This window comes from Aspergillus wentii (assembly GCF_001890725.1).
Source record: "Aspergillus wentii DTO 134E9 unplaced genomic scaffold ASPWEscaffold_1, whole genome shotgun sequence".
In the NCBI taxonomy this organism is placed as follows: domain Eukaryota; kingdom Fungi; phylum Ascomycota; class Eurotiomycetes; order Eurotiales; family Aspergillaceae; genus Aspergillus; species Aspergillus wentii.
The window spans coordinates 5049888-5069775 of NW_024467832.1; the positions used below are offsets into that span (position 1 = coordinate 5049888).

At 48.6% G+C, this 19888-nt stretch overlaps 10 protein-coding genes across 10 annotated transcripts; 5 read left to right on the plus strand and 5 right to left on the minus strand.

Annotated features, from left to right (window-relative positions):
• Nucleotides 1-264: 264 nt before the first annotated feature.
• ASPWEDRAFT_126279 (uncharacterized protein) lies at nt 265-2894 on the plus strand. The gene is made up of 6 exons (XM_040829202.1): nt 265-386; nt 434-528; nt 575-766; nt 823-975; nt 1024-1340; nt 1390-2894. The coding sequence occupies exons 1-6, from the start codon at nt 315-317 to the stop codon at nt 2673-2675; spliced, it is 2115 nt and encodes a 704-aa protein (XP_040695631.1). The 5' UTR covers nt 265-314; the 3' UTR covers nt 2676-2894.
• Nucleotides 2706-3530, minus strand: ASPWEDRAFT_101467 (HpcH/HpaI aldolase family protein; the record flags this gene model as incomplete). The annotated part of the gene is made up of 1 exon (XM_040827386.1): nt 2706-3530. The coding sequence occupies one exon, from the start codon at nt 3528-3530 to the stop codon at nt 2706-2708; it is 825 nt and encodes a 274-aa protein (XP_040695632.1).
• Nucleotides 3531-4197: 667 nt separating this feature from the next.
• ASPWEDRAFT_148048 (uncharacterized protein) lies at nt 4198-6304 on the plus strand (the record flags this gene model as incomplete). The annotated part of the gene is made up of 1 exon (XM_040829543.1): nt 4198-6304. The coding sequence occupies one exon, from the start codon at nt 4198-4200 to the stop codon at nt 6250-6252; it is 2055 nt and encodes a 684-aa protein (XP_040695633.1). The 3' UTR covers nt 6253-6304.
• Nucleotides 6305-6954: 650 nt separating this feature from the next.
• ASPWEDRAFT_167949 (uncharacterized protein) lies at nt 6955-7341 on the plus strand (the record flags this gene model as incomplete). The annotated part of the gene is made up of 2 exons (XM_040830219.1): nt 6955-7032; nt 7078-7341. 2 exons carry the CDS (start codon nt 6955-6957, stop codon nt 7339-7341), a joined length of 342 nt encoding a protein of 113 aa, XP_040695634.1.
• Nucleotides 7342-7603: 262 nt separating this feature from the next.
• Nucleotides 7604-9422, minus strand: ASPWEDRAFT_167950 (putative GABA permease; the record flags this gene model as incomplete). The annotated part of the gene is made up of 5 exons (XM_040830220.1): nt 7604-8397; nt 8453-8913; nt 8969-9082; nt 9133-9203; nt 9258-9422. The coding sequence occupies 5 exons, from the start codon at nt 9420-9422 to the stop codon at nt 7604-7606; spliced, it is 1605 nt and encodes a 534-aa protein (XP_040695635.1).
• A 668-nt stretch (nt 9423-10090) lies between these two features.
• Nucleotides 10091-11101, plus strand: ASPWEDRAFT_126291 (GFA family protein). Its single transcript, XM_040829203.1, has 2 exons — nt 10091-10626; nt 10672-11101. The coding sequence occupies exons 1-2, from the start codon at nt 10316-10318 to the stop codon at nt 10844-10846; spliced, it is 486 nt and encodes a 161-aa protein (XP_040695636.1). The 5' UTR covers nt 10091-10315; the 3' UTR covers nt 10847-11101.
• Nucleotides 11102-11276: 175 nt separating this feature from the next.
• Nucleotides 11277-12815, plus strand: ASPWEDRAFT_167952 (uncharacterized protein; the record flags this gene model as incomplete). The annotated part of the gene is made up of 3 exons (XM_040830221.1): nt 11277-11624; nt 11676-12657; nt 12709-12815. The coding sequence occupies 3 exons, from the start codon at nt 11277-11279 to the stop codon at nt 12813-12815; spliced, it is 1437 nt and encodes a 478-aa protein (XP_040695637.1).
• A 70-nt stretch (nt 12816-12885) lies between these two features.
• ASPWEDRAFT_167953 (uncharacterized protein) lies at nt 12886-14167 on the minus strand (the record flags this gene model as incomplete). The annotated part of the gene is made up of 2 exons (XM_040830222.1): nt 12886-13462; nt 13512-14167. 2 exons carry the CDS (start codon nt 14165-14167, stop codon nt 12886-12888), a joined length of 1233 nt encoding a protein of 410 aa, XP_040695638.1.
• Nucleotides 14168-15119: 952 nt separating this feature from the next.
• ASPWEDRAFT_294100 (uncharacterized protein) lies at nt 15120-15839 on the minus strand. Its single transcript, XM_040833274.1, has 2 exons — nt 15801-15839; nt 15120-15723 (listed from the first exon to the last, which is right to left on the minus strand). The coding sequence occupies exon 2, from the start codon at nt 15593-15595 to the stop codon at nt 15203-15205; it is 393 nt and encodes a 130-aa protein (XP_040695639.1). The 5' UTR covers nt 15596-15723; nt 15801-15839; the 3' UTR covers nt 15120-15202.
• A 1706-nt stretch (nt 15840-17545) lies between these two features.
• On the minus strand, nt 17546-18826 carry ASPWEDRAFT_35588 (Dyp-type peroxidase). Its single transcript, XM_040834256.1, has one exon. The coding sequence runs from the start codon at nt 18781-18783 to the stop codon at nt 17632-17634; it is 1152 nt and encodes a 383-aa protein (XP_040695640.1). The 5' UTR covers nt 18784-18826; the 3' UTR covers nt 17546-17631.
• Nucleotides 18827-19888: the final 1062 nt, after the last annotated feature.

A 19888-nucleotide genomic window follows, 5' to 3' on the forward strand; every position in this document is an offset into this window, starting at 1 on the left:
AATATATAACGAGCATTTCTGAATCAGAGTACACTTTGATTTCTATCCACGCAGATAAAGATTATAGTCTTATAAGTCACTTTCCAAATATAAACAAATGAATTTAACAAATGCATGAGGAAAAGTCTGGATGGCCACCCGACGGAGTGAATAATACTAGTAATAATACCATACCAGTATGTAATTGACTGTATTTCCCCGCATTTCCCCATATTCTCGGCACTTCAACCTGCCTTTCTTGCCATGGCCAAGCACTTTCACCACGTTGGAGTGAAGAGGAGAAATTGAAACCCAACAGCAGGCACTTTGGCACCATGAAGGATGGTCAGCCCAGGAATCTTGCTCGTCTGCCTGCTTGTCAATCATGCTACACCAAAAAAGTCAAGGTATGTCGCTTCAACGACTGGATCGACTGCAGCTGACAAGTACACAGTGTGATAATGCGAGACCGAAATGCTCTCCCTGCACCAAAAATGGACAGGCCTGTATGACTGTGAGCCTAAGCGGCAACAAGACAGTCGCACGAGAGTACGAGACATCACACAGTGTACTGTTTACAAACTAACCTCTGCAGATATATCTATCAGCTTGAAGAAAAGATCTGGAGTCTGCAGGAAGACATTAGAGAAGCGCAGAATGCAGTGCAGACCTCGAATCATGAGCCGTCTGCTGAGAGACACGAGGACATCGCCGACAATACAGACGAGGCTGAGACGAATGATGGGGCGTATTCCTCCCCAAGCCTTACAGAGGGCGCAGGCCTTAGGTATCTTCACGATCATGTGCTTTGATACATCAATCCTGCAATCTGACCAGCTCTAGCTTTATACGCCCCTTGTTTGCCGATGCTGGATGGAAGCAGCAGAACCCAAAACTGCTTCAGAACCTGTCCAAAACATCATCCATTCCAGAAATGGCAATATCACCGAACCCGCTTCCCTCGTTGGAGGAGGCCAGGGCTGTATTTGACAGCTAGTATGTCTCCCTTATATCGCCCTAGTGGACGTCCACTGACAGCAATAGCCTCAGCAGCTCGCATGTACAAAATCCATTCTTGCTTCGACGAGATGTGCAGAAACTGTTTGATCGAGTATACCCAGCACATGAATTGCCTATTCCACAAACATCTAGTAATATTACAAAACACGATCGATATCGCACCTTTATGATTCTGGCAGTGGGATCTGTTCCGCTATATCGAAATGGGAAACATAACCACCATCCATATGGATACTTCCTTTCGGCAATGGGAAACATCGAGCTCAACCTTCTCTCGAGGGGATTGGAATCTATCCAGGATCTCTTGCTGATTGGTAGATTTGGGATCTATCACCACATTAGTATGCTGTTCACTAGCCTAGACCTTTCTAAGCACTCACGGTATAATAGGTACGTCAATATGGGAAATTGTGCGACTGTGCATGCGGATGTGCGTCGAGCAAGGTCTTCACAAAGGCCAATTTGGTCCAGGGCAGAGCCTCCTCGATGAACAGCTGTCACGGCGCGTCTTTTGGGAATGCTATATGATTGATCGATATAGTTCGATCACTCTCGACCGACCTGCTGCAATTGCCGACGACGAAATCCACGTTGATTTCCCGGTCGATGCTGATGATGGTGAGATTGAAGCTGCTGGTGCATCGGGCGTCTTTCCAGATCTCGACTCATTCGCCAATACCAAAGCACAGATGGGCTCTAACAGAACCACGGAAACGTCAGTCTTCCTCCTCTGCTTGAGATTGCGCAAAATCACATCCAAGACGCACTTGAAGTTTCAGCAACTCTCGAAGACCCAGGGCTCATCATCGATGACAGACTCTTTCATGGCGAGTGGCACCATCTATGCCATTGTTGATGAACTACTTTGTGATCTAGACGCCTGGCGAGAGTCCGCACCTCAATATCAAACTCCAAAATGCTTGTACGAGATGCAGGAATGGTACGATCTGCTGCTCATGAGAGAACGACTGCTTCTGGTTCGCAAAGCTATAGACATTGTCCCGCGAATCAGGAATATACCACCGCAGGATCTTCTATCAATTTGTCTTCAATGTGCGATTGGAGCGATTCTCATTTTCTCCTCCCTATACGAGCAGAAGAAAATCACATATACTCGAAGTTACTTCCAGCTGCTGTTTACTTCTGGGCTGTCAGTCATGTTCTGCGTTTCAGCAATAACAGAGCATGATGAGGAGACAGTTCGACAGGCTGCAGAAGCAGTAAGACAAGGGGAGAAAGCCCTCAAGACCATGGGAAAGGAGCTCTCGGATGCCGTCCATTACGTGGCTGTTTATGAAGCACTGCGGTCATTCTGCTTGGCCAAGTGGAAGCATCTACAGGATAATCCTTTCTCTACCGGGGGGCGAGTTTCCTCCAGTCATGAGACGAATGCCTTCGTGAGAGACCTCCATCCAGGTCAGGCAGTCAGAGTCGATATGTCGAGCCTAGATTCTGCTCACGATCAGAGCTTTCAAGACGCCCCCTGGTTGTCAACATCTAACCTTGCTGAGACACAGCCCAACTTGGCCTATCATGATGCCAGTGCCGAGGGTAGGATATGGGATTGTGATATCTTTGGGGACAGTGCATTATGGGACATGGAGGCTGGGCTGGGCGAATATGCCTACGGAGACCCGCTGGTATCTTCATTTATGGATGAATTCATATCTAGTTAGACAGTACATAATGGGATATACATGAAATGTTTAAAGCTTTCCCTGCAGCCTTGAGCTAATCTCCTCGTAGTTCTGGCTCATCTTCTTCATGCCTGCCTGCAGCATCGACGCATCCTGGCCACTGAGAGACCATGTTGCACCCATCCGGAACCATTTATCCAGGATATCCAGTCTTCCACCAATGCCACCAACACCCACAGGCTTGCCCGCCCTGTTGGCTGCTTCAATGACCTTAATCACAGCGTCCTGGTAGACGGCACTGTCGTATTTGCCTGGAATCCCCAGGTCCGTGCAGAGATCATTCGAGCCGATCAGGACGCCATCGACACCTTCAACTGCAAGGATCTCGTCGGCAATTTCAACGGCAGCAGGCGTTTCGATCATGGGAATGACCATAGTTTGCGAGTTTAATAGCTCGTTTTGAACTAGTGTAGGGACGTGTTGGAAGTTCATGATGGCCTGATTGTTCGTACAACCACGAATTCCCAGCGGTGCAAACTTGGCATAACGAACAATGTCCTTGACTTCCTGGACACTCTCGACATGGGGAATGACAACGGCAGAGGCTCCTGCGTCAAGGATGCGACTGATGTGCCAGTGGGACTTGGAGGGCGATCGGACGACCGGGGAGACGCCGGCGTAGTTACAGGCAAGGATCAACTGGGAGACAGTACGCATGTCCAATGCAGAATGCTCCATGTCGATGAACAAGGCATGAACACCAGCCATCTTGGCCATCATCGGGATTTCATTTCCGGTAACGAATTTGATAGACATAAGAGGTGTGATTTGGCCATTGAGGGTTCTGGCCCGGAAAGGGTTGGACAGGGTGTAAGGTTGTTCGATAGAGCCCATGGTGACTGAGGTGAGCATATGAATTGGTAGATGAAAAAGCGATAATTCGACATCTCACGGTACAGTTGAAGCTTTAAATATTGGGCCAATTGCAGCGTATTGTTGGTATGTTCCTGGTGGTTGCGGAGAATTCCCGATGGTCGGAAATCTTCCAGAGTGCAGATGGCACCATGATCTGACCTCCGCAGCTGGGTTTGCCATTGAATCCGAGTGGCTACAGCATTTCTATTGCAGGCTAGTCTTTAAGCTCGGTCATAATGAGATGCATGCGAATGCAAAATATGATTGACATGTTGGTCATTGTATGTTGTAATGCATTATGGTTGAATGTCGGTCTTGATCCGTTGGAATATATAAGCACTTGCGACAGCTCTGTGGTATGTTGGTGATAGCCTCGTCGAGATGGGCCTCCATATTATGGCCTCCGACGTTTAAGATCAACATGTATGTACGGTCGTTGCGCAATTGGGCTGGCGGAGCGAATCTTGCCGTGTCGACACGTTGAGGATGATGATCAGCGGCTGAGTCTTTCTCGAATACGAGGTCAGATTGACAACCTCTCTCCAGTGTGACAACGAGATAATCTGCCTTGACTGTGATGTTGTCAACACAGTCATCTTGTTCTCAACTTGTGATTAGCAAAGAGTAACCAAATACGGAGACCAAGATGTCCTTGGACAATATCCCCGACGAACTCTTGCCGCTGATTGCGCAATACCTTGAGCCGGATGAACTCTACTCGTGGACGTTGACTGCGAGACGATTTTATGTCGTGCTGATCGCAGAACTTTACTCTATCGCTGTGTCTCGCGACGAGGAAGAGCTTGGATGGTCGGTTTCCCTGATCCTGGCGGCGGCGTCGAACCAAAACAGCGCGTTCAAAGCGTTGCTGAAACGGACCAAGCAAATCAACGGGGCCAATATCAACGTTGATCTGCTCCCAGGGGATCATGACTGGCTGGCCTTAAAGCGTAAGATCATCTGGGCGACCGTTCATACCTCTCTGCTGCACGTGGTGTGCCATCTCGGCAACGACGACATGATCCGTCTGGTGATGGCCCATGGCGCCGATTCTTCCGTCTGCGACTCGTCGGGTTGGACGCCGTTGCATCTGGCAGCCATGTGGGACAATGCCACCGCGACGCGGTCGCTGATAGCCAGCGGCGCAGATGTCAATATAGCGACCCGGGGTGGTGGCGAGTATCACGAGTTGCCGTCCAGGGCCTTGCATCACGCGATTATGGCGCGCCATCCGAGAATTTGGAAACTACTTCTCGAAGCAGGTGCCGATCCCTCCGCAGAATACGACGAGTCAGAAGACTCTCTTTGTCTCGCAGCCCAATATGGAGATGTGGCCCTCGTGCGTCACCTTCTTGCCGGCTATGATTTCGCTCACCAGTCCGTAACGAACGCCCTATCTTACGCTGCCAGAAACGATGATCCCTTGGTAGGGAATGCACTTCTCAATGCGGGGGCTGCTGTTTCCGACGTTGCATTATTCCAGGCAGCACGCTCTGATAATATCCCTATGATCAAACTCCTTATTGACGCCGGAACTGATGTTACTGTGTTGGACAGCATGGGATATAATGTTCTATACAATGTGCAGAGCGCCGCAGCTGCCCAGTTGGTTTTGAATGAAGCTCCTGGTTTAGCCACTTCCTCTATCCTGCATAGCTATACGCTGCTGGACCGGCTGTATAGGGACGACAATCTTGTTCACCGAGCCAGAGACTGCAAGACTGTACCCTTAGCATTACTGCTCATTCAAAAAGGCAGCAGAGTCTCGGTTTCAGACAGCTATCCTCACAGAAATGCGTTTCATGCAGCAGCGCAGGTCGGACATATAACTGTCGTCAATGCAATTCTGGAGCGACAAGGGTCAGTCGTTACTTCAAGAGATTCTGACGGCAGCACTGCGTTACATCAGGCTGCAATTCCATCATCTGCAGGCAAATTAAGCTGTGTTAAGGCTCTGGTGGAGTTTGGCAGTGATGTACACGCCCTGACCGACGAACGACGATCAGCACTACATCATGCGTATGGCAAGCCACAGTGGGGAATGGATGTGCCTGATTCGGAAATCGAGGCTGTCACGAAGTATCTCATTGAAGCTGGGGTCGATACGTCGATTCAATCGCTTGATGGGAATACAGCACTTCATGAAGCCTTAACTCATGATCAGCCCACATCGGCACTGATCCTTCTTGATGCAGGTGTTAATATATCCGCAGTGAATCGCTTTGGGGAGACAGCACTACATCTCGCAGCTGAAAAGGGATATGTTGAGGTGTTCAAGAGGCTTATCAAAAAGGACGGTAGTATCTCTGCCCGCACTGCAAAAGGAGACACTGTGCTGCACCTTGCAGCACGTGAAGGAGCCCGCAGGCACAATTCCATTGAGGGGTACGTGAAAATGGTGGCGTGTATCCTACTTGGTCACGACAATATTTCCGTTCAAGCAGTTGGGGGCCAAGTAGGATTGGAACCTCTGTCCAAGACAGGGCATATGGAAATAATCCGACTTTTTTGCAACGAGGCAGGGCAGGATGTCCTGCTTCAAAACAACAAGGGATTTACTGCCTGGGACATAGTAAAACAAAGAGCCCAGGAGGTGGCATGGTCTTCACTTGAGCCCACCCTGGGAAGTACAAGACCACTAGATGCCGAAATCGATGAGACAGCCGGGTTGGACGGTCTTGGGGATTTGTTTGGTGCCTGATCAACAAACCTAGACATCTAGTTGAGCAGATGACCAAATTGACTCTACTGGCAATGATCAGAGTAGGTAGGATTAGTAAACTACATAAAACGCAGGTGCTGGTCGTAACTCACTTTTCTGTAGATAACTACTTGATGAAATGTTAGATTACACATCCAATGGCTGATAGATATTCCATCAGGTAATCTGCTGTGCGTAATTGATCAAAGAGCAAGAGGAAATGGCGGTCACCCCAACTTTGAATATACCCTAATCAACTCACTGTGTCTTCATCCATTCAAATATTTCCTTTCATATAATATATCGTTGAAATTTTTATTGGTCTATCAAGTAAATTATATCATGACCATCTCTGCGCCCGCTGTCAGAACCGCAGTGCCTGGGCCCGTGTCGAATCGCTTCCAAGATGAGCTCAACACAGTTCTGGATACCCGCACAGTGCAGCTGGTGATTGACTATGACAAGAGCTCCGGAAACTAGTAAGGCATCTACAATTCTGGATGCCGGGCAAGTTCTGGGCTCATGAGCACATGGCCTTACCCTTGCCGCTGGATATCGTGACTTTCTCCAAGAAAGCCCAGACAGCTGGGTACTTTTTCAGTGACGACAGACATCATTCTGATTAAGTGTATCGGCAGTTCAATACGTGGGTCTAGAAGTATCTATCCCTAGCAGTAGACTAATCAGCATGGATACTGATGGATGGGCGACGCCGCCCAAATCATCATCTGCAACGTCGTCATTGACGAGCTTTTGAATAAGAATCTTGTTGACAAAGCGGTATCTCACTCCTCCACTCCATTCAATAGATTCTAACAATGACAGGCCCAAGTCGGGGATTCCCCCTACGACAGCCTATCCTCCCTCGCAGCCAAATACCCCACCCACATCCAGAATCTCCGCGGCAAAGGAAAGGGCACATACATCAGCTTTGACACTCCCGAGCAAATTGGTTTGATGATGAAGATGCTCTCGGTGTTAATATCGGAATCAGTGGTGTGCAGAGTATCCGACTGCGCCCGACGCTGGTCTTTGAGTCGCATATACCGATACTTTTGGGAGCCTTTGAAAGTGCTTTTAACCGATTAGACTCTCAGCTATCGAAATTATAATTGACCAGCAATCTCCAGCCCCTGGTTCTCACATCTCGTGCAGTCGTAGGGAGGGTTTCTTAGATGGTTGAATACCCAATACGCCCACCGGGCATCGGTTCCCGGTTTAATTGCCGGTATTTTTGTATATTCCTTTTTAAACAGCCCGTTCTTATAACCCAAGGACCACTCTTGTACCCCACATACAGTGTTCTGCTCAGTACTAGTACTACAGAGCTCCGCAACTCATAAGAAACATTTCACACGTCATGGCCAGCTTTCTTGACCTCTGTCACCGGACCATTATAATGACGTCTTCCCTGGACGGCATACATGACCAGGCTCAGAAGGAAGACCGCCACAAAAATGACCACACTCCAGTTGAACGTTTCCGCTGTGACGGGGGTCGACTCTGGCCAAAAAGACCAGAACAGCGCAAAGAGCACATACAGCCAACCTGTGATATTCACAACCAGACCATACCGACCCAATCCCCATCGGGCAGGTGGCAATGTTTCTGGATGGAATATTTTGCGCCAGATGAGACAGCTCATGGATATCGAGTAGGAGAACATGAGGGCTGCCACATTCAGAGAGACAATGGCATTGAAGGCAGTCTCGGAGCCGATATTGATCAACGATAAGAGTGCACTGAAAATACAAGAAATTATAATGGAGTTGACAGGTAACTTGCGTTTATCATCGACTTTTGAAACCCAGGTTGAGAATGGGAGCCCACGGTCTCGGGCAAACGAGAATGTCTGTCGTGAAGTGGATGCATTGAAGAGGATGTTGCTTACGATGACGGGAATTAGGATGATTGCCGTCAGGCCATTGACGCCGGCGGTATTCGTAGCCTGTTTGAAGGCGGAAATGAATGGGAAGCCAGTGTCATCGTTCAATGCTGCCTCGACTGATGGGGTTGCAAAGAGCATGGCAATGAGAACAACCAAGGCCATGACAGCGTTTGCAAAGTACGACCATACCATAGCAATGGGGACATAACGCCCAGCATCCTCGATTTCTTCAGACATGTGAGCGCTTGCATCAGAACCTGTAGGAAAAGTGAGTTTCTCTCATTTACGCTTGTTCTGTAGGGATGTACATACTCAGACAACCATATATGGCTGCTAGTTGGCCCACCATCACGGTCAGTCCCATTGACGACCATCGTCCAAAATTCTCGAACTTGGTAAAGACCGCCTCTGCGGGCTGTAAAGGAGCCATGACCCAAAGCACGACAACAATGACCACCCAGCAGAGCACATGGGTCGCGAGCAGAAGATTCTGCATGCGGGCCATGAAGTCTGCAGCGTATACATTAAAGAAGTAAGTGATCAGGATCATGGCAAATACAAACAAAGTGCCTTGCCAGCCTTTGGGGTCATAGCTCGGGTCCCGGACACTGATCAAGCCCTGGATGATTGTCCCGGTCAAAAACATGCCGGATGCAGTGCCTGCCTGCCAGGCCAGAACCGACATCCATCCGGTCACATAGCTGAGGAACTTCTGGTACCGAGGCGATGCAAATTCCGAAACCCAATGGTACTGGCCTCCGGATGTGGGAGCCCTAGCCACAACAGTCAGTCACCAAGAGTATAGGTTAGAGAGAGTTTGCGATTTACATAGATGCCATTTCTGCCAGGGAAGCAATGATAAACCCAAATCCCACTGCGCTCCATACATACGTCCATAGCATTCCTGCCAGTCCGCCATCTTGCAGCCCTTCATAGTCGGAACTATTCTCCTCGTCAGCGCTAATTTTCCTGGATGAAACGCAATGTCTTACAGCATTATGTATTCCCAGGTGGATTGCAGCACTGCAGAGAAGCTAAGGGCTGCCAGGGGACGAATGTTTCTCTGCAAGCATTATGAGCACATCACGATGATATCAAAAGCGACTCGAATTCTTACTTTGAACTGCTGGGGTTTCCCCATCCGATCCATTTCTGTCGCGTCATATCGCGTTCCATCGGTCTCATTTGCCCCTTGGTTAGATTCGCTAACCCCCAGACTTCGAAACCCTGGGATAACTGGCTGTTTTGCCGCGTTCTGCTGTACCCCCTGGTCAACAGTCATCGTCAGGTCATTCGAATTTTAAAGGGAGAGAAGAAAGGACCACTGCCAAGTAAAAATTCCAAAGGCGGCGGAGGGGAAATCAAGACCGCGCTAATGCGTGGTCAAGGCTTGATAAGGCCATTAGCTTCCTCTCAGCATGATTGGATATGCTGGGCTTGGCGGCGGCTTAGCGCTTACAGCGGGCGGTGATCAAGCCAACTATCAACTCTCCTCAGTTTATCTGATGCTGGGGCAAAGATACTGTTTATGTTTCATACTAGCTACGGGCCATTTTGGCATACGCGTACATGCCATACAAACCAGGCATGCAGCCTATAGTTTTGGTAGATGAGGTTTAGAGCTATATACATTCCCATCTTTATTGATCCTATCTCTTACTGTATATATATATATATATACACACACCGGATAATGGTGAATCTGCATATTCCGACCTCTATCTCTATGCATTCTTCTATTACTAAATAACTGAGAGATCCGAACTGTCAGAATAGAACGTCTGTCCTGGACATTCTCTATTACTATACTGATACAATAGAGCAGTTTGGAAAAAAGTTCCTAAAGCAGGAGCCAAGAACCGATTGGGGATGGCGGGGTAGGCCTGAATTCGAATCCCCAAGCTGTCATGGCCGACGTGGCTCTAACTATCTTGTCTGAGTACATAACAGCCAAGGGATCAGAAACTTGTGTTCACTCATATTTTGAATATGCTTCTTTTCCCATAGCACAATCAATGATCTTGCCTGTCCCACCGACAATTTGTTTCCTAGAAGCCTGAGAATCTTAATAAACCACGTCTTCGAATTGCGGGGGAGAAATATCCAAGTCGAGTTTCCAGCCTCCGCCTGCAATCCTATTAATTCGAAATAGCAGCCCAAAGAAATCAACTCGAAATGCCTGATCTTACCGGAGACCCCAAGTCGCATGATGTTGCTCAACTCGCAGAGGGGCTTTCTGGCACATGCCTGTGTGAGTCAGTGAAAGTGACAATCCATGATCGCGATCTGTTCACAAGGAGGAGGGGCCATATATGCCATTGTGCGAACTGTCGAAAAGTCTCTGGTAGTTTTGCTGCCAGTAACCTCATCATCGAGGAAGCCAAGGTCGACATTGACGACCGAGAGGGCACTCTCACCAAGTTCCTGGATACCCAAACTGGAAGCGGCACACCACTTGACAGATATTTTTGCTCACGCTGTGGAAAGTAAGTGATTTGTATTGAGGGAATATATGATATTAACGACTTCAGTCCTATCAAGTCTGTCACACCTCTCTATCCGGAAAAAGTTGTCCTGAAAATGGGATTGTTTCCAAGGATTCCAGCACCAGAGTTTGAGACGTTCTCTCTGCATAGACATGAGTGGCAGGGCTCCCACCCCGACGTGGACAAGTACAAAATCAAAGCGTTCGCAGAGAGGCTGTAGTGCACAACTCAGCTAGTCGGCACTTGGGTAGTTCAAGGAGGAAGAACATCGGAAATAGTTAGGAGTGCCGCTATATCTCAACTTCGGAGTTATTATATATAACGCCGCGACTTTAACGTTGTATTGCTCGTATTCAAAGCATTGGAATTTGGGACTTTTGTCAATAAAGCAAGAATATCGAAGCTCCACAGCGAAGCCATCCTTTGGCTACAAATATTTACCACATTTATCTCTCAGAGCTGTCATATTCTAATCGGCCAAGACGGATTGTCCCCGAGCAATGCGGGGCTCGTATTGAGTTAAAGCCAAGGCCCGAGCCGAGCGCCGGCAACCTTATCACTTTAGGGTGGGGTAGTCAGTGTTGCTTGATTCTGCTCTCACAGGAATCCCCCCAAAGTATTGCAAAAGGATTTCTGCAACTTCAACTGCAATGACTCCTCTTTCTTATGACCTCATAGTTGTCGGGTCTGGCTTCGCCGGATGCATGACAGCCCTCAACTTTCTAGAAACCTGCCAACGGCTGAACAAACCCGGTCGAGTTGCTATCGTTGAGGCCGGCAAGGAGGGCGAACGGTGTGGTGCTTCACGCTGGACGGGTGCTTTCCTTCGTCTGGGCCATGACCTCGCCTTTGATGAGGATTGGGTCCAAGAAATGATCCAGGTCAGCAACGGCCAGGCGGATGTGGAATATTGTCGAAAGCTGGCGCGTGAGGCAAAGACTACCGCTGAATATGTCGAGAAGCACGGAGTCAACTTTGTTCGGCACGAAGAAAAGAACGTAAGTGGCCCGCATGATGACTGAAAATTCTACTGATGAGGTCATCACAAGGTCCTTCTCGAATTCAAGACGAATCAGTATTTTGTCATGCCCGACGGAGGCGGATGGGCTATTATACAAGCTCTGATGAAGCATATCGAGTCATTCGACAACTGTGCCATCCACTGGGAAACGGAAGCTCGGTCTCTGTTGACAGACCATCAGGGCCGAATCAATGGAGTGCAGGTCCGCCGGTCCAACGGACTGCTGGACAACCTCTACGCCCCCGACGTGATGCTCGCCAGCGGTGGCTTCGAAGGCAACCGGGAGATGCTCGCCAAGTATGTCGGGCCCAAGACACACGAGCTGCAACTGATCGCACCGGGGCTCAAGTACAATCGTGGCCAAGGATTGAAGATGGCTCTGGATGTCGGTGCGGAGACTGCCGGATCCTTCGATGGCATTCACTCCGAGTTGGTCGATACTCGTGCGACAAAGCCCGATGCAGTCATCTGGGGCCATAACTACGGCATCGTGATCAACGACAGCTGCGAGAGATTTTATGACGAGGGAAAGAGACACCTTTTTGCCACCTTTGAAATGATTGCCGTGGAGCTCTGGCGCCACCACCACAACAAAGGCTTCTTCATCACCGACGCGACTACCATGGACCGGTTCCGTCCCGGCTGGGTCTATCAAACAACCGATCAAGATCCGATCCAGGCCAGCAGCATCGCAGAACTGGCCGGGAAGCTGGGTGTGGAACAAGCAAAGCTTCAAAAAACCATCTCAGAGTACAATGCAGCCTGCAATGACCGGCCATTGGACCTCATGAAGCTCGATGGCAAAGCGACTACCGGACTCAAGGTCAACAAGTCGAATTGGGCGCATCCGCTGGATCGCCCGCCCTTCTATGCCTTTCCTCTCACTGCCCAGCTGACGTTCACCTACGGGGGTGTCAAGGTCAATCTGGATTCCCAAGTCGTGGCAACCAACGGTGCCCCGGTTCCTGGTCTTTGGGCGACTGGCGAACTCACCGGTCTATACTACAACGGTGTGTCTTATGATATTGATTACTTTTTGATTGGGACTAACAAGTAGTTAGAATATCCCCCCGCCACTTCAGTCTTGCGGTCTTTGACGTTTGGTCGGTTGGCAGGCATCACCCTCGCACAGAGACTCCACAGTCCCCAGGGACGAGCAGTTCTCTGAAGCTATAACTGGACTAAGGCTTCATACTGGCAGATAGCTGAATACTACATCTATGTCAATAGTCATATCACTAGGTGTCTGCACCCCATCCCCATGTCATATCCCATCGTCCAACTTGGCCCACTCCCCTCACCATCCCCAGTACGAGAGGATCAATCACAATCCCCCTCCGTTCTCTACGTTCCCTCCCAGCTCGCAGTAACCGCTCTACCTCTTGCTCTGAAAGAACATCTCCATACAACCGTCGCTCCCATGCAGCCTGCGTCACAGCCGGGCCCCATAGATCCGCCAGTGCATTTTCATCGTGTCCACACGCATACACCTTCCGCCACCCAGCGGGATGCCGACTATCTTTGACATCTCGCGACGAATACCACACTGACCGCACGACCTCGTAGCGGCGTTCCAAAAACCAAATTATAGGCCATGTCAATATCCACAGCTGCAGTATGATACACAGCCAGTATATGAATTTATTTGTCCGCAGTCGATTGATCCAGTGCGGGGAGTAGACGGTGACGGAGCCTCGGGATAGCGAGACGTAGATGTGCACGTTGCCGCGATAGTTCAGCGAACGGAGCTGGGAGGTTAATGCCGAGTTCAACGAGGATGAATCGAGCCCGTGGAGAGTACGTTTGAAGGTGAACCTATCACGTTAGCGTTGATGATAAACCTCCATCAAAACATGGGCCATACGATTTCACCCGCGCCGGATCATTGCAGAATCGCTCACACCATCCCAACAATCCAGGCGATGATCCATCCTCTCCAGCGTTCTGCATCAACCCTTCACTCTCTCCATTTCTACCCTCAATATCGGGACTTGTCTTCGTCCTCCGTCGATCTCTCCAGTTCTGCGACTTACACCGTCCACCCCGAAAGGCCTTCTGCCCATCCCCATCCGCGACGACCTGCACCTCAAACCACCGCGTCCCATGCTCGTTCTGCGACCCATCATCCCATCGTAACAATGACCTCGTGAGGTCAATCTGAAAATTAAAATCAACCACCGACTCAGTCTTGTTATCTTTCCCGCTGGATCGGGTCTCCGTGTGCACGCCCTTGACGGCGAGACGTGGGCGAGGCGGAACCCGTGATTGGCGAGTGATGAGATCATGAAGGGCGTGGGTATCTGATGATAACGACGGGTTGAGGGTGATGAGGTCTGTTTGGGATTTTCGGGGGTGGGTGTTGCTGTCGGGGATGAAGTAGGCGGCGTCGGGGGGGATGGGAGAGGCGCTTTGCGGTGGGAGAGTGATGGCGTCGTCGTAGGAGGGGGGGAGATCGCTAGAGGAGGCTGTCGCAGGATCTTCGGGTTGGGTTATTGGATGTTTAGTATCTGATGGAGACATCTTGTTGATGGTAGTTGAGAGTATCAGCTGTGTGTTTGTTGGATGAAGCCGTGTCCGTGTCGAGAGTGCTGACACCATGTGATGTCTCGACACCAAACCTCTCGGCTCAGCCGCACGCCGCCGCCTGTACAGCAACAATTTTGCTCCAACTATGATCCAACTATGGTGTAGAAACAAACCAAAAAACGGAATAGAAAATTCTTTTCAACAAAGCCCAGAATATCAAAATTCGAAAAAAAAAAAAAAAAAAAAAAACATCTAATTTCGGTGTCATTTTTCTTCTGTCGACATGATATTCCGGAGACCTTGAAGGCACCAAATGTCGTTGGATCTCTCTTGAGACAAATACTCAGCCAAGTACCAGATGTCAGAAAATCGACCGATTTTCTCGAAGACCCCGAAGCCCTGGGATTCTCGGTCTTGTTCAGCCAGTCATTCTTCCAGGTAACAGGGCATTGGCCGTAACTGATGGAATAGACGAGCTTGATAACAGCTCAAGAGAGACATTGTTGCTGAAGCTCCTGGTGCTCCAGGATATATTTGCGCGATTGATTTGCATTTCACATTGCCCAGATGTAAATCGTCCCCTGAAGGTTGACCCCAAGCAGCTGTCAAATATTAGAGCTACATAGATGCCCGAAAATACCGTTGCGATCTAAAGCTACATCGAGAATGAATTGAATAGACGCGTCAGATCCAACAAGCTAGTTGTTGGCGATGCTACGCTGCTTCTGGAAAGCAAAGAAGACCTTCTTGAAGGCCCACAGGGAATGTTCCTCAGGGTTGCTCTTTAGATAAAGGCTTTGTGCGCAATGCAGACAGACGAAGCAATCTGAATCAGCTGGAAACAATGCGACGCCCACAACCATCCCAACTGTATGAACGGCTTTTTAATTTATGATATACCTATTATCATATGGGTAATATTGATTGTTGAGACACATTTTCATATTACACGTACATTAATATGATTGAAAAAAACCCCGTCAACAAAAAACCCACAACCCTAATAATCCTGCAACTTTTCCTTCACTCTCAGGTGTGATGGCAGGTAATGAAACCATGGTCCAATTCTACCACCTTGCCACCATCCAATGACACCCAGGTGCGTTGCGAGTCAAGTTCGGCATGAACCTTTGGAGGCTGCGAAATGGTACAGGCCGTATTCTGGAAGTTGGCTGTGAGCTGGGCGCTGGTGGCAAACACAACGCCATGGCGAGCGACGGCCGTATCGCCCCAGAGAGAATCGATGGAGTGTTTCACGCCGTCAGTAGGAACCTGTTTATTGGCATTGGCGCCTGATTGATCGTTGGCTAGCTGGACCCTGACTGTGTTGACGGGATGAATGTTTTCTTTGTCAGGCTCAGCATCAGCGGCGGCTGAGGCGAGGAGGAAGAAAGCCAAAGGAAGAGTGTTGGTGATCTTCATTTTGTGGGGATTTCTAGAAACTCAGGTAGAATATAGAGAATTTCTTGTATTTGATAATTATGAATAGGGCAGATTGACGGGTTGTTATTGCTCTTTATATAATTTTTGTAGACTCCATGTCGGCCCATCTAGATTGAGATGTCAGTGTCATTGTGCTCTCCTAGGTAGTAATAGAAATAATTGGGTAGTGAAAACAATTGGATACCTTAGTTGGAAACGATTGATGGATCTTGACTACAAAAAAAAATAGCCAGATGCGGATGTTCGTATAGTCGATGACGAGATAATACGAGGTCTTTTGACCGGAATATTCTGAGTCCGGCTTTTTAATGTAGCCAAAGAACCTCAAAACGGCCAAGTAAAAGCTTAACATTCTTTGTTAGTACATACAAAATAAACTGGAGTGTCAGAGATTGGTGAGATTAGAAAAAGAATGGCATATTTATGATGTCACCCAGCCATTCCCATTCTCATGTAGTGTCATTTCACTGCTACTCTAGAATGACACAGTGAACCCATGCATTCCATAGCTCTTGAAAACAAAGCTTAAAATAGACAAACATGTTCGTAAATGAAAAGAAGGAAGCCTTAGCCGTCATGGCTTCCACATGCGTATTGAATCTAGATCCATCTGTCAGATTATTCTTAAATTTAACCTAATGTGGAAAATGCTACCACAAGCGAGCCGCAGGTCATAACCATAAAGTAAAACCAGGATTCTAACAGGATCCCAACATAATCCCAGTTCCATCATTTTAGGTATGAGGAACGCCTGTGACTAGTTTGTCTTGACATGCTGTCCCACTTCGGAAAAAAGCCTGATTAAACCACGCAGACACACATCATAAAACGGATTCTCGGTTTTGTCTTGGATATCATTGACGCCACCGTATTCTGCAACAATATGATAGAAGATATCCTCGATATCATCTACTAACATTGCCATTCTTCTAGCGTCCATTTTTTAGCTCTAACCACGACCCATGCTTTCAGGTATTGAGAATCGCATAGCCATCTACTGCTGGATGGAGTGGAAGCATGGTTTGTAAAGTGTTCGTCCTGGTCATCTTTGCCTAGGCACATACTGATAGGTATAGAATATGCCGTTATTTTATAAAGATAGGAACTTGTAAATTCAGAAACTATAAGTTTCTACATGAGCACAGTGACAGGAACAGAAGTGAAAATAAAAACAGCTTTCTGAAATTAAAGGACCTATCAAATTAAGAACATGAGTTTCATGAATGGAGGAATAACATTCCTTGGAATATGACTAATGTCCGCTTTCTAGGAGCAGACTGGGATACTCTTTCTAGAAGGCTGTTGACGAAAGTACCACTATCGCCGAGCTCATTAGAATATTGATTACCCCCCGATTTGCCGGTATTTTACTAATCCATGGTATGTAGTGGCTTTCAATCCTACCTATATAAGCCGAAAGATCGATACTATCTAGCGCGGATTCTGCTGGGCGGAAGACAATCCTATTTCCTAATATGGTGCAGTTCCTGTCTATACTAATCCTAATTTAGAAGTATTAATATTAATCCTATTAGACTAATACTGATCCTAGAGGACTAATATCAATCCTGAGTGAACCTGCATAGCGACGTGTATATAAAGTTAGCCAAAACAGGAATAAGAGGTCTACTACTACTACCATTAACAAGTAAGGCCGAGGCCCGGGGGGAATGGATCGAGCATGGGAATTGATGGTCCTGGCGCAGCAAAGTTTGCAGACACTTTTTTTAATCAATATAATGCACATAGTCAGCTTTACATCTAAGTTCCTTTTTAAAGTAATCACATTATTCTAGTGATATACTGTAAAATGCACCCTGGGCATGAATATATACCTAGGAGGAAGTATTCACACACAGCCAGCTGTTTTCTGATTATTATAAGGATAATATGTGTAGGTTTATTAGTGCACTACAGATTACCCAGTCTATTGGAGAATAAAAACTACTTAAGTCAGAGCATGGCAAGTTAGCTCAGAGCAAAATTATATTTATATATTTATGATGTGATAAACTTCACCCATCAAGCCCATCCAAAATATCCGCTGATGGCGCAAAGAAAACACAGCCGGTCAACGGCCTTGAAAAGTCCAACAACCGGTCATGCAAACCAGGCGGATGCCCCACAAACATACGTTCTAGCATCTTCTCAATAACCCACAATCTCCTTGTATACCCAATGAAGTAAGTCCCGTACTCACCAGAAGCCGGCGACCCAAACGGCATATTATCACGCAGGATATCGTGCTCATTCCCTTCCTCGTCTTCAATCGTGCTCAGCGTCTTATGAGACGCCTGTTTTCCATCCTCTGCGTCGTCGAGTTCGATATTATCGGGCTTTGTCCGCCCGATGATCTGCTCTTGTTGCTCGGATCCAAGATTCTTCCAGCCTGGAAGGTCGTGCACGTATTTCTGGACGACGACGTAGGAGCCACCTGGGGTGCTGGAGCTGGCGCTGGGGTCATCGTCATTGGTGACGAGGACAGAGGCCGGGACGTCGGGGCCGACAGGGTTGGCGGTGCCGTCCACGAAACCGAGGAGATCGCGGGCATCGAAGTATCGGAACCCCGTGGTTTCGTCTTCAAGGTGTACAGCGTCACCTAGGCTATCCATGAGCTGGCGCTCGAACTCGAAGCATAGATCGCGGCGCTCAGCGCGGATGTGGAAGAGGAGGTCGCCTGGTGTGGAGATGGCGGTGTGGTTTGCGCCCTTGACGTCGCGGAAGGGGTGTAGTTCTTTCGGACGAGGAAGGTTGTTTGTCAGAGTGTCCCAAATGGAGGAGCCGATGCCAACGGTGCAGGTGAATTTGGCGTCGACATCGCGGAAGGAGACGTTTTTGGCGAGGCTGGAGATACCGGCGAGGGTAGAGCGGATGGTTGGGATTGCGGAAGGGGATGTGGCGGTTAGGACGAGGAAGGTTGCATGTCTTGTTAGGGGAGCTGTCACCGGTTGGGAGCTTGCGGTTGTTATGCTGCTCATTGCTCGGGCTGATCTGAGATGGCTCGAAAAACGGGGTGTGCTGGTAGCTCTGAGTGTTGGGACGCCGCGGAGTCGCGACTGGGTATGCAGGTACGAGAGACAGATTGGCGATGTCCTGAGTGTGATGAATGAAGAATGCGAGCGAGAACCGGGAATGAAGCTGGAGATGAGACTTCGTGTACAGCTCATAGTTGTATAGGGACCAGAGTCCAGACCCCGCAGTGGAGTTGAGCTGGAGGCGAAGGAGAGTGCCCAATCAGGCGAGTTGTGTTTCGCAGCTTGATAAGCAGCGTTGCAGCTCCCAGCTCCGAGTGGGTCCCCGCGAGCTTGAACTGGCCAGTGGGCACGCAGACCCACGGATCACCATTCTCGGCTATCAGTTCTGATTGGCTAGATAGTACTACCAAATCTGGAGCGTAGATCGGACTCGTTGCGTCACTGTTCGGCCCCGCCATAGTGCTACTCCCATAGTATGCCGGGGGTATAGAGAACGAGGATGACGACTGCTGGGCATCACCCATCTATCTCCTAGTAATCCCTGTATTAACTACCAAGCCAAATCATCCTCCAATATATTGAAAAAGACTCAAGGTGCGTCATTCCCTCAGTGATTGTTCGGTTCTCTTATTGCAATGCTAACCAAACACTCTAACGAACAGGAACCCAGCAAGCCGGCGAGCACAAGGAAGGCTTCTTCGAGAAGATCTTTGACCACCACCATAATAAGAGCCGGCAAGCCAGAGGGCGGCGAGGGCGGGATCCGCTCCGACCCAAAGGACGATGCGGCATGAAGGAATACCTGAAAGAAGATGAGGAGCTCGAGTAAGAGGGCCAGACATATGCTGTTTTGATGTGGTTAGAAATCTAACTGCTTCTATTGCTACCTACCTCGGCGTTGTGAGTTTTTCTTGCTTTCTTGCTTGTTATTATTGATTATGACATGCGGCTATTACTATATGTAACCGGGGATACTACGCGGCCGTTCTACCATGATCGAGTCCATCTGATCGGTTCATTCATTCGCTACTGAAATAACGGATAAATAGATAGATAAATGCATAGCTCATAACATGACATGATATAGCATCTGCCGTGCGGCGCGGCGTCACACTAATGCCCGTGCATGGACGACAAAAGCGAATCGGGTGTCCATCCGTCGTCTATTAGCATCGAGGTGTTGTTGTTCCCGAGACAGCAGAGCAAATTGAGAAGACACTTTTCAACACCCTGACGTGCTTCTAAACTCAATGTTTTCAGGACCTGTACAAGGTCCATAACGTAATTCACCTTAAAC

What these genes read in the sequence shown, in the direction of transcription:
- ASPWEDRAFT_294100 (XM_040833274.1), bottom strand. Translation starts at nt 15,595, where the DNA reads ATGAAGATCACCAACACTCTTCCTTTGGCTTTCTTCCTCCTCGCCTCA.
- ASPWEDRAFT_35588 (XM_040834256.1), bottom strand. Translation starts at nt 18,783, where the DNA reads ATGAGCTGTACACGAAGTCTCATCTCCAGCTTCATTCCCGGTTCTCGC.
- ASPWEDRAFT_126291 (XM_040829203.1), top strand. Translation starts at nt 10,316, where the DNA reads ATGCCTGATCTTACCGGAGACCCCAAGTCGCATGATGTTGCTCAACTC. An exon ending in TTTTGCTCACGCTGTGGAAA is followed by an intron (nt 10,627 to 10,671) that starts GTAAGTGATTTG and finishes TAACGACTTCAG; the next exon opens with TCCTATCAAGTCTGTCACAC.
- ASPWEDRAFT_126279 (XM_040829202.1), top strand. Translation starts at nt 315, where the DNA reads ATGAAGGATGGTCAGCCCAGGAATCTTGCTCGTCTGCCTGCTTGTCAA. An exon ending in AACAAGACAGTCGCACGAGA is followed by an intron (nt 529 to 574) that starts GTACGAGACATC and finishes TAACCTCTGCAG; the next exon opens with ATATATCTATCAGCTTGAAG. An exon ending in TGGGATCTATCACCACATTA is followed by an intron (nt 1,341 to 1,389) that starts GTATGCTGTTCA and finishes ACGGTATAATAG; the next exon opens with GTACGTCAATATGGGAAATT.